We start from the raw sequence: 12,681 nt of genomic DNA, 5'->3' as shown, positions 1-12,681 counted from the left end.
TAATAAATGATTGAAAGAAAGAAAGAAAGAAAGAATGAATGAAGAACCGACTGAAGGAGCCCTTGGGTGAATAAGTGAATGAATAGAAGCCGAAACGGTTCGTTCCCTTGTGAAGATTGGAGGTCAGAAGAGATCGTTTATCAGCACGTGTCCACCATCTATCTTTATTTATCCCCGTACCTTTTGACAGGGTCAAACGCGGGATGACAGAATATCACTCGGACCCCCATGGAGGGCTCCCACCCACAATCCCACCCCCTAAATGGATTGAAAACGCCTCCTGTTATTCGCCTCTCCTCTTGGACAACGTCAATGCCGTGAACTTGTTGAGCGTGTCTTGGGTGGATTTCTTGAAGGCGTTCCTCATCCTATCCACCACGATCTTGAGTGTGATCATCAATCTCGCCTTCTTCATGATCCTGAACACCAAGTTTTACTGTAAATGGTTGAGACCACAACCCCGATACATCTTGAGTGCTCTGGCTCTCAATGACTTGGGCACAGGATGCTTCGTCACTATGTTCGGAATCTATCCCTCACTTTTCGAGTGCTGGCCATTTGGAGAGACATTTTGTCAAATTCAGGTGAGTACGACAATCCCTTGACTGGCATGGGAATCAATCGTTCTTCTCTAGCTCATTTATTTATTCAGCACTTCCTTAAAATGTTTAGCACCAGGTTTTAGACAAGAAAATCATGTTCTGCCTTCTTTTTTCTGATAGCACAAGACAAGCACTGCACAAACACAAAGATCGAATTGAATGAATAACTTAGCTACTTGCTTAAGTGCCTCTATTTCATGGTCAAGAATTGTTAGCCCTGTTATGTGTACTATTACTTGGCCTCATTCTTAACGAATTGCTCTGGAAAAAAAAGAAAGCAGAACACGCACACCATAACGCATAAAAAAACCTAAAAATTTAATCCGTGCTTTCAAACCTTCTCTAGGCTTACTTCACGCTTGCTTTTTTTCCGACGTCGATCTTCAATGTCTGATTTATCAAGGGATCATGAAATAAGCCTGGCCGGCTTTGTTCACAAATCCTGCCTCTTACTGTATGGACATAATCTAAAAGTGGAGTTTGAAAGTGCTTCCTTGTGCCATAAATTATTCTCCAAAGCAACAATATTCCTCATAGACAAGAGTCTGTTCCCTAACATTCTCGGCCATTACTTTTTAACTCCGGAGCAGGGAGTTTTTCCGGCTTTATTGAGACAGAAGCTAATGGGGTTTCTCGAAGTGTTTTGGTAACAGCCTTCGAATCTAGTACATGGACCAGAGAAGAGTCCATGGGACTTTTGAAAAGAATCATGGTCGAACTGAAGAGAGCCAAGCAAGCGAGTAATTTCTTAAGCCCAATACTTCATTCTCGAGTCACATAGTCCCACTATAGGATTTGACAAGTCATTGTCAGCGGGTTCACATTTTCATGAAGATTAACATATTCAGTGTTCCATCCATATTGAGTGAGTCTTTCCAAAATTCCATTTGTTTCAGGCGCTTTTGCGAGGCTCGTTTTCTCAGCACTCCTCGTTAATATTGATCATCTTGGCCTGTGAGAGGTACATCTCGTCCGTGCATCCATTCTCGTACAAGCATATGTGCAATAAAAAGGTAATTGAATAAATTCGCAAATTGCTTGCTCCAGGAGTCAAAGGAGTCACGAAGAAAGGCCTTTGAAGAACCATGTTCAAAATGGTTGCAGTCTAAAATCCTTCTCACATTAGCGCCAATTCGAGAGAGATACCCATGGACAGGATGAAACCGACCGCGATAGACGTAGTCAGAGGTGCATTGAACATATATTATGTATGCGCACAATACACGCATTTACGTACGTACTGTAATGCTAAACGAGAAAACGTCTAGTTGTTATGTTTAGTGCTCCACGATAAGGACGAAACCTTAGAAGGCAGTGAGTGACCTTCATGCTTCCTTCCTCTTAACATAAAGCAGACAGTCATCATGCAGTCTGTCTTCAAGGGTGCAAAGACTTCCTTCAACAAGAATTTCAGATTCAGTCGGCGATGTTCCATATGTAACATCACACAGATATTCATGGGCAACCAAGTAAATTTTCTTGGGAACATTGTATCTATCATCACATTGGAATGTTGATTTACTGTACCTCGTCAGAGACCCAGCCAAGGATCAATGAATATTTTTTCATCGTCCAGTCAAACATATTTTAAAGTTCAATTGGAAGCATGGTATATAATGCGACATGATCCAATGGAAAAACGAGGAATATTTACATTTAGGATCAACCACTAGCATGTTTTAAATGTTACGTCACGTTCAATATTGGCTCTTTTTAACCTGATCTATATATCTCTTGCAGAAAAAAAAATCTTCACTTTCCATGGCATTTATGAGAAACATAGGCAAAAACTGAAAAATCGTTTTAATTGGTTCCAAAGGCTACGAAAGAAAAAGAAATTTCAAATTTTCTTGGGCAAAAATGTTTTTGCCTTGTTTTGGTAAATGCCTCATTTACTACAAGTGTTTTTGGCTTCCTCTTGTACAATAACAATAACTTTTACAAGCAATTTGGCCTGTAGAAAGGCTAAGGGATTTATTTCCTTCTAGGGATAAAGGGGCCCTATCCTAGATTTTTCTTGAGTTAGATATATGGACTCGGTGATTTACTTCTCTAAAAGCGCTACTCAACAAGAAGTTATGTAGGACAAGAACGAGAGACCTTACCCTGTATTGTCAGGTCTTTGAGAAGTCCGCATGCGAAGTTACTGTCATCCTCATCCTGAGGAGGTTTTGTGATAACATGTCTATTCAAATCTAAACATTTCTAAAAAAACAATCTTTGTTATCTACTAATCTACTAAAGATTTCAGAAAATGCATGCAGATGCATGCATTTTCTCCAGAACACAATTGCAACCATAATTCAACTTACTTCTGATATTTTCAAAAATCTAAATGGCAAGCGTGCTTTAAGTTTTGTCATATAGCAACTCTCAGTTATTATGAAACAGCGCTAGAAAATATAAGTTAGCTTTGAACTTTGCGTATATTAAATATTGACATTTATGATGTAAGCATTTGAGTCAAAATATACCGGGTAAGTTTTGGAGCTAAACTGATAACAACCGGACTTTTACATGCCATGCAAATGAATAATAAAGTGGTAACTAAGTGTGCTCCTGATTTGTAATGACTAGATAAAAAAAAAAAGACTTTTAGATGGTTTAGATATGTTCAGGTTTAATCTGAGGTATAAACAAATCGAGCAATAAAATTGAAATTGTGTCTTTGGATTCCGAGAGCTGGTAAATTGCCAGATGTGTTTGGTTATTTCCGACAAATCTTAAAAAAGTATTGGATCCATTTTGGAAAAATGACTCTAAGGAATCAAGTAAAAATCTAAGTCTCTTATAAATCCCTTGTTTTGTTCTTTTTAGGGGGGGATAAAATGAAGTCCCTTAAGTAAAAATTGTTTCAATTTTAAAACTTTGACAAAATTCAAATAATTCAATATTTAGAGACAATTTAAAAGGGCAATAAAACCCAATGATGGTGAAATAATGTATTTGAAGCAACAAAATAACTATTAAAGCTTTTGAAGATAATTTCATTTTATATTCCTTCCGTGCATGAGTCAGTGGGCCAGGAGGTTAAATCAATTTAGGTTTCATATTTTACCGCTTTGCGGACCAGAAAGATCGGCGTGGTATCACATGTAAAAAAATGACAAAATTGAATCAAAGAATGATATGTAAATGCCTTATGGCAAATTTCGCAGCAATATCACAATTGGCTTACTGTATGAAACTTCTTTACTCTTATGTGTCAATGTTTTTTGTCCGGAGGCTCCTTCTTCTGGGCAATTTTCTTCATCAAAAATCTGATAAAGGAGACATTGAACTTTGCAAAGGTATTTTGGCCCTGGCGCATTTTGATATGTTGATCTCAAGGCTTCAGCAAATTGAGCAAATCTTGACGTTGATAAAATTGGATTGAAAAGGGGTATGGAAAGCGGTATGCTATCTCATTTAGTATTGTAGTTCAAAGGTCACATATTTTTAACATGTAACATGATTCATGCGCATGTTTTGGAATCCTCACTTCGCATCTTTTCCATTTTTCTTCCTTGTTCTTACAGTCCATTTTTTATGTAACCAAGATAGTTAAGTGAGCAAGACATGCACTTCAAAGAGAAGGTAATCAAAAACAGCCTTGACGATCAGGACCTCGGTCTCTTAGGTTCTTCATTTCACCATGTGTTGTATATGGATCACTGTTTATGTTTCCACACCCTAGTTATTCCAGGAAACTGATGTAGTTCTAACGCAAGTCCAATTCTGAATTGTTTTTCCTAGCCAAACCCAATTTTGTTATACAATTCATTGTAACAGCTGAAGGATCTAAACAAAAAATCATGCACATCTGCACATTTTTGAGAACACTTACTACAAGTTAGCAAGTGCATGAACGAGGAAACGTACTTTCTTTATAGTGCATTCATTCATTTCTGGGAATAATGGTCTATAAGTTGTTAGCAACGTTCCATTATGTCGTCCTTACAAAGCACGACCATTAAGCAAAATGATATGGCGGGAAGGATGCAGGAATTGGCGTCATACCAAAAAGTGGAAAGAAGTGTTCAAATAATACTATCACTATTCTTGTGGCATGTACCGAACTTGTGATAAATCACTCTCCAGCACCTTAATCACATTTGACTCTCATGTTCAGAAAAGTTAATCTTCCCTCACAACTAACTTCCGTAATAAAGGTTGATAAGTTTCTACGGCTTGACCTTCACAGGATCCCCCAAAACCATTGGCTCCACTTCTTGATGATCCAACTTGTTCCCACTGTCTAGTTCGGATATGTCTTTGATTCATCGCTGTTTTTATGACTAGCAAAGCAGAATCATGGGTCGATCGACTCCTCTGCATACTAATGATAAAAAAAGTTACTGAGAATGACCTCTCTACCTCACTTTCTATTCTCTTTCAAGTGGTCATTAAGAAAGTTAGCGCGGAAATGTCAATACTATGTATGTCCCACTGTGAAACCCTGAATTGAGGTGTGAGGCAACTTTCGGACAAAAAGCAACGAGAAATGGGGAATGGTCGTGGCTTGGATGGCATTGTGGTAATTGTCATTGCCTTCTGCCACCTCACAAATTTAACGTTTACAATGACCGGGATTTTATTGGAAATTTTCACATGAAGATTGTGCAAATATCTATTGCCAAAGTAACAAGCATTAGAAATAGCATTTCAGGTTAAGAAGAATGAACAGGTTAACAAGGATAGTGGGCGTTGAGAAAAGTTTAGGAATATGTGGTGGTCTTACGTGTTTGGTACTAATGCTAGAAGCATGAGTACATTGTTCAGAATCCAAGTAAATTGGAGTTCTTACTAGGTGAGGCAGATCTCGGCGTCACTGCTAAGTCGAGATTACGATAAAATCTGGATTAACCTCGCCAAAAACCGAAGAGCAATAAAAAATACTCTCAAGGGGGTTCGAAACAGCTTGTGAAGAGTGGAGAGCCATGCAAGAAGATGTCCTTTGGAAAGAAGAGACTTGAGGTTTTCTTTCTACAGTCAAGACCATTGAAACCTCAAAGTGGGTGTTTTTGTTGCAATCTGCGCAATTAAAAGTTCTTTCTGTCAAGACGGAGGAGAACAAGAAGAGAAAGAGGGCCCAGTAAATCGGAAAACCTCGTTTAGGGCTCCTTTATTCGAAACGCTCCGCCAATGTTGAGTGTGGTAAGAAAGAAGAAATCTTCTTTGAGTTTAACGACGCAACTTTTCTTGGCCAACGTCTACTGAGCCTTTGGTATTTGCCAAAAAGTATTGTTACGAAAATAAGGACTCGTTGCAACCTGGACAAAAAGAACGAAATGATTAATTGCAATAACATCCCCTCCCCCCTTTTTGTTTATTGGATATTCGCCTCGAACGACGTCCATTCATTTTTGGATCCAAAAATGGGCGTAAAATTAAAACCTTTACCATGTTAGTAAATAAAAAGTATGTACATATTTGATATTTGAAACTTTATGTCCAATGAGCTGCTTATCTTGCAATAAGGGTTTATTCTATTTCATTACGACTTTTGATACTTACTTGTAAGTTATAAGCTCTTAACGGGCAGTGAGAAGAAGTAGAATGGTGGCGCAAACTCATGTTGAAAAAGGTTTGAGTCATTCTCGGGGTTTTCATATTGCCCGACCTAAATATTGTCAAAAAGGCATTAAATGGTATTTTTTGCATGGTTAATAAATCTTTTCATAACGAATGAAGTGGATGGAGTTCCAGACATTGAGAACTATTCATGCGATGAACTCTCAACTCTTAAAATGAGCTCAATGGCCATTATTCGGACTTTGTTTCCACTCCCTGTTTTAAAGAGAGCCTAAGATACACCTCTATTTCTAATTCTAGATTTGTCTCACCGTGATCCTGATGTCCTGGGTTTTGTCCGTCTTGTTCTACTCTGGAATTGTTCTGCATCCAACGGGATTTCACTTCAATACTCATGGTCTAATGCTCTGTGAACCATACCAGCTCTCGAACAACGCACTGATTCTGGCTTCCTGTCTCTTCTATTTCCCAACGACAATGGTTCTTATGTATTGCTATGGAACTATATTTCACTCGTCCAAGGCCAATCCTCAGTACAGGAAGACACTTTTTGCCACCCTCCCGTACTTGGTGGGGGGTCAAATGGCAGCAAACCAAACGGAAAAGGTGAGCTGAGAACAAACATGGCGATCTTAGGAAATCGCCATGGGAGTCATGAAGAGCTTGAGAATCTGTTATGGTGGAACACGAGTATGGTAAAAACTTTGGGCAGGACCATTAAATGCTGCAACCTCAAGGTATCTGATTGCTTAAGGCTGTCTATAAAGTTCATTTTATGACTGGCTCTTCCTCGACTCTTGCAATAATGTTCGAACACAGAATGTCACATTTTGGCATCATCTTGCCAAAAATCTTACGAGCCAAAAACCGTATTCATACTGCGCCATCATAAGTCACATTGGTTCAGCAAATCAGATGACATAAGAATTGCTTTAGAGTAAATTGTGTATTATTACGATTCCGTCATATATACTTATTTGCATTGGCGATTTCAGGTTGGTAAAACCAGGGTTACAAAAAAGCCTTTCAACGGAACATTATTTCAGTTTAAATAGAAAATGTCGGGCTAAGCCTCCAACCACTAGATAGTAGTTCATTCTTGACCTTCAGTGCGAATGTTTTAAAAAGAAATATTCTAAGATAACGACATTTCCAAAAAGTTAAAAGTCGCTCAAAAAAGTGCAAGCCATGACAAACGAATAACCGTTTTTGTGGTTGCATTTTATTGACAATTTTGAAAGCAAAAAAAAAAAAAAAGAAGTTCATTACTCCAATACCTGAAGGTAGTTTAATACCAACCATGCTCATGAACATATGGCTATAAACCGTATGCACCATTCGCTGTTTCTTTCCGTTGCCTAGGGGTAAATAAGGTCGTAACAGGATGAAGGGGATCACAATCTTGGCAAGGCCTTTACGAACGTATTATGGCGGCTACTGACATCCAGTGCCTTAGGCCAATAAAATCGGGAATAACCTTGAGATTCATTCTTGAACCAATGCAACGTTGTCCAACTGGTTTGCCACCATGAGTGGATTGCGATTTTCGACATGATATATGAATCAGTTTTGTCTTCTTTCAGTTTTGGGAGGAACAAGAGCGCAGTGAATTGGCCTCAAGATCATCGGCAGCCATTTCCTTGACATTTATCATTGTCGTCACTCCATGGGCCATACAGCAAGTGATCACATCTTGTACGAGAACAACTGTAAGGGCTCATATACGATCGCTTTCCTTTAATGAAAAATCGGACCTCGCCTGATATTTTGTCTTCATTTATTTAGTCTCCAGCATCCGTGGATTTTTTCGTTTCTTGGCTCGCGGCCACTCATACGTTCTGGTCACCGATTATCTATTGGATGTTGAATGAAAAATTTCAACAAGCATCCCATCGGTATCTTATACGACAAGTAAGGGGTGAATTTATTTGCTTGAATCCAATGAAAATCCACTCATCAAAACCGTTTTCAGGTTCTTTGCCGACCGTTACCCTTGGATTGGAACTTTTCGTGTGAAAGTGATGGTGACAACTGCTCTCCCGATGCGGGCAATAACCCGGCAGTCCACCATCCTCAAGTTCATGAGAAGATGTGGGGTGAAATATTAGAAAAGTCATTCTCGATTAGGGATTTATCCGACGTCGGCGATGAAGATTCCCAAGTCTTTTCCTCAACATCGAGCTCAGCCAGTTGCCCACACTCCCAAGGAAACCACAATCACCATCCTCTGCCCACAATGATCTCAGATATAAGTGAAAGAGGTTCTGGGCAAAGGGTATTACTGAATGGTAAAAAAGCAAGACCAACGCCCAATTGTAATGGCCAAGTTACAAGCTCCATTTAAGAGGCAATCAAAATTGAAGTTGCCATAACATACATACACAATATGTAGAGAAATGGAACGAGAGAAGAAATCTTTTAGAAAAATATGCAGTTTATTGTATGATAAGAAAATCTTTCCTTAATTACCTTATGACGAGACAGGACGAATGGATTAAGAACACCCTCGAGAAACAAGTAAAGCCCTTGCTTTAGGGTGAAAAGACAACTTGCATATGGTTTATGTCAGTGTTGCACTACCCAAAAATCAGTCTCAAAAACGTAGTTAGAAATTCTACCGGAAAGGCACATCATTCAAATATTTTTTCACAACAATCTTGTCCGCAGCATCCAATCAGTTCTTCTCGCATCTATCACTTAACTTGTTGCGCTCGCGAGAAGCTCATCATTCAGAAAACATCAACTTGGGATGACAGATTCCGGATTCAAAGCATAATTTGATGGAAAGAATTAGGTTGGCTACTGGACGTCTCTGACGCTAAAGCCGAATCTAACGCCGATACCAATCCAAAATCAAAGTCCGTCAAATCGGAGGAACTGACCTCCGTCTTCATGAATTCTTCATAATAGGGACTCTCATCCATGCTTTCCGAGAGCGTCGAGAGAGGTTGCGAAGCTAAAGCTGTGTTCAAAAACGAGTTATTTGTGACGGGAGGAAAATTGGCACCCTGAGGTGAAGAAACCAGTGTCTCAGCGCTAGTGGATCGAATAAACGCTGGAGGCAAGTCTGGAGAGGTGGGACGGAATCGGTTTGCTTCGAAAACCGATTGGGGATTGGGAAGACTGCGTCCAAGTAGGGACTGATGGTCAAGACCATCGGTTCTCAGGGCATGATCCCAAGGTTTGGCAATGTCTTGGCTGCCTTGAATTAGAGGTCGGTTGGATGGAAGATCGCGTTGTTCCAAAATCTGTAAGTGATGTAGTACCTTTCAGTAACTGATATAATTGATTGAAAAGAAAATGGGTAGTATCTCTGTTGCTCACGAGGACTGAAATAGTACGTACTGGGATGTACATCAGCGAAAAATATATTACTACGAATAGAATGGTGAAAGCTAACGAGAAGGTGTCAAATTTTTGACTATTCCATCCAAAAAAGATTCGTTTCCATTGAAGACAGCTTATTTAGACTGTTTTCGAGTTTTCTTTGAAAAAATATGAGACTCGGCGTAACAATACGTTAGGTAATGATCTTGTTTCTAAAGTAGCTGACTGAACAATATTCGAGGACTAATATCGCCAATAAAATCATGTTGAGAAATGAAGAAGCACGCAATGTTCGATAATGAGTCAAAAAAACTCGACAATTTATACCTTTTTTTTCAAATGGCAAAACTTACCTTAATTTTGTGGGGCAAGGCTTGGCTAAAAGCCAAGGTAGTTGAAGTCGTCTGGTCGACGAGTTCTTGTTGTTCCATTTGGATTTCTCTGAGTTCTTGGAAGGCCTTGTCGTCAACCAAGCCCATCGATTGACCTTGCACGTGGTCTTGGGGTAAGCATAGTTGAGGGGGCAGTTGTGGAGAGGGTTGCCGCACTATTCCAGTAGTGCGAAGCTGCTCTGATGAGACTGTCAAACTGGACACAGTCGGTTGAACGTTGAGCAAGTTGGCTGGGCTATCAGTCGTTGGCAGTGACGATGGGATAGTGACAGTAGTTGGACTTTGAATAGAAGTACAGCTGAGTTGTTGTTGCTGTTGTTGCTGCTGTTGCTGCTGTTGTTGTTGTTGGCTGGTAGCATTTTGTACTGCAAGGGATTCTTCGGCTGCGGCCGCTAGTATTTTTGACATCAAGGGTTCCAAGTCAAGATCATTTAGCTCTATGTACTTCAGGGGATCTCTATCGCTTATTTCATCAGTTAGTTTCTCATGTCCATCTTCCTCCATTGGTGTCTCATTGTTTGAGTTCTCGTTTAGGTTAAGCTTCTCTTGGAACTGAGCAACAGGGGATGGCTGATTCCACGAGGATATTGGCATCATTCCATCACATGAATTGTCTTGTGAGGGTGAATTGTAATCGCACGTAGACGACGTGTTACTCAGAGTTCTAGGGCGAAAAGGAGACAAACTTCCACAAGATGAGGCATTGGAAGAAGTGCGTGGACGGCCATATTCTGGACTTTGATTAGATCCGTGAGCTGTTGAAAAATCCACCTGCGCTTCCGGATGAAGAGAATTTTGAGACGTACTTTTCTTGAGATCTTTGTTGGGGGTCCTGCCAGAAAATGAATCACGGCGTTTTCCAGCCCGTTGGCCTCTTCGAGCGCTAAACTTTGTGGTTGAGTCGAGTGTATTAGCTCGTCGTCTTGTGGGCTTGGTAAGAGCTACAGGTTTTGACTCCTCCGGATTTAGCATCCACCAACTAGACTTTCCTGCTCCTTCATTTTGAACCCGCATGAATTTGTTGTGCAACGATAAGTTGTGACGAATGGAATTCTGAAAGAAAAGGACATGGGGTTTACGGTTTCATATCAACCGGCATGGTAGAATTTGTTTGCGATTCTTAATTTTAGGTCATATCTCTACATTTTTTTTACACTAAACCGAGGTTTGGCAGAATCCGGCACAAAGGATCCCGGTAAAAAAAATGCCTTCCAAGACTGAACTGACAGAGAGGAAAGGAAAGAAAGGCACTTGGGCAGGGCATAAACAAAAAAAGCCTTTGTCTTCAGCTACTGCAGCCGGTTTTTTTTATTGAAAGGTCGAACAGAAAAGCCGTTCGGCCTCCCAGACAAAGACCTAATTATCATTAATGAATTATGATTAGAAAATCAAATACCTTCCATCCAAGGCTACTGACATTATCGCCTTTGTTTTGAAAATAGGTCACGTTCTTGACCAACCATTCGTAAATTTGCGCCAAAGTCAATCGCTGATTTGGACTACTCTGGATGGCTTGGGTTATGAGATCTGCATAAGACATATTTCCCCAAGGATTCCTCCTGGAACTCATTTTAGGTCTCATGGCATGTGGTGGTGGTGTTGACGCAGAATCTACACCTCTAGACGCCAGATCCGAATCATTTTCCGGATCTTCCTCGTTCACCAAAGGAAGTGGGTTGCCACCTCCCCCAGGCAATGAGCTGGGCGAGTAGGCCTTATCGTCTTCATATTTTGTCACCTGAAGCCGAGTTGATTCAGTCGACACTCCCGAGTCTACACTGTCCGGATTGTCGTTGACACTCTGTTGTGCGTTGAACAAATTGATGGGATTCTGCAGTCTTGGCCACGTATTGCATCGAGATCGAAATGGGATCTCTCGGTCCTCATTCTCAAGAGCAAATATTTCTTTCGTAATTTCTTCTGGTAAACCATCGTCAAACAAATTATTTGGCAGGTTGAGTCCGGTCTCCAGACCAAGCTCTCCTTTCACTTCAACATTTAAGAGAGCACAATCAAAGTCTTCAAGGGCGGCCATGGTCTCTGGTCCCTCCATGATGCTTCTTGTCACTGAATGTGCCCGATACAAATAGAAGCTCAAGTCCTTCAATGTGGTAGTTGCCACAGCTTATGATGCTCAAAGTTGCCCTAGTTGATCAACGAGAGCAAAAATCGATGTGGAAGTCTTCTCAAGTTGTCATTGTTCATGTCATCTGAACAAAACTGTTTATTTGTGCTGCAAGATGATTAGCTCCCCTAGCAACGGCTCGCTGCCAAAATACGCTGATAGTTCCACTGAAAACTAATAAAATTGTCGATCACACCGAAATATTGTAATTCTGAAATATTTTCCGTGTCCCGTCTACTCAGAGCTAGTAACCACGAACAGTAGCTACCGTTAAATGAGTAAACCAAAGCTTGAACTGGTCATAGATCACGGATCACCTCCAAGTGAATTGATCGATGTTAAGCCTTAATCGGCTGCAATATGATATCCTCAAGAGCTGAAATAAGAAGTATACAAGGTTTCACGATCTAGTTGTGGATCACTGGATCGCTGGGTCTTCTGATCTTCGTCTTTTCCAATGCTAGCAAGCGACTTTCTTGCACGCACAATCAGCTGACCCAACTGGACTGGATGGACAATGATATCCTCGCTCGGTGCACTCACTGTATGTACGAATGTATGTAGTATGAGAGCAAGTATGCTAGTAGGAAGGGGAGAACTGGCACAGATATCGCCTCGTGTCTTCCTTCACTAGGTTCTAACTAGGTGCAAAAGTCGAAGTCACAAAAACCCGCCTTGGTGGGTCTGGCCGAATTGTGTCCATCGGGTGTGTGGGGGGGGG

The 12,681-nt window shown here is 40.5% G+C and overlaps 2 protein-coding genes across 2 annotated transcripts; one reads left to right on the top strand and one right to left on the bottom strand.

The window, feature by feature from the left end:
• The first annotated feature begins 53 nt into the window (after positions 1-53).
• LOC131880225 (trace amine-associated receptor 8c-like) lies at positions 54-9,077 on the top strand. The gene is made up of 6 exons (XM_059226794.1): positions 54-584; positions 1,499-1,615; positions 6,417-6,722; positions 7,700-7,825; positions 7,902-8,027; positions 8,089-9,077. The coding sequence occupies exons 1-6, from the start codon at positions 204-206 to the stop codon at positions 8,458-8,460; spliced, it is 1,428 nt and encodes a 475-aa protein (XP_059082777.1). The 5' UTR covers positions 54-203; the 3' UTR covers positions 8,461-9,077.
• Positions 8,533-12,675, bottom strand: LOC131880224 (forkhead box protein O-like). Its single transcript, XM_059226793.1, has 3 exons — positions 11,232-12,675; positions 9,797-10,888; positions 8,533-9,364 (listed from the first exon to the last, which is right to left on the bottom strand). Exons 1-3 carry the CDS (start codon positions 11,886-11,888, stop codon positions 8,882-8,884), a joined length of 2,232 nt encoding a protein of 743 aa, XP_059082776.1. The 5' UTR covers positions 11,889-12,675; the 3' UTR covers positions 8,533-8,881.
• Between the last annotated feature and the right edge of the window lie 6 nt (positions 12,676-12,681).

The sequence above is a fragment of the Tigriopus californicus genome, chromosome 5 (assembly GCF_007210705.1).
Source record: "Tigriopus californicus strain San Diego chromosome 5, Tcal_SD_v2.1, whole genome shotgun sequence".
In the NCBI taxonomy this organism is placed as follows: Eukaryota; Metazoa; Arthropoda; class Copepoda; order Harpacticoida; family Harpacticidae; genus Tigriopus; species Tigriopus californicus.
Note: the sequence above shows the minus strand (reverse complement) of the source record. Positions and strands in the feature narration are given on the sequence as shown.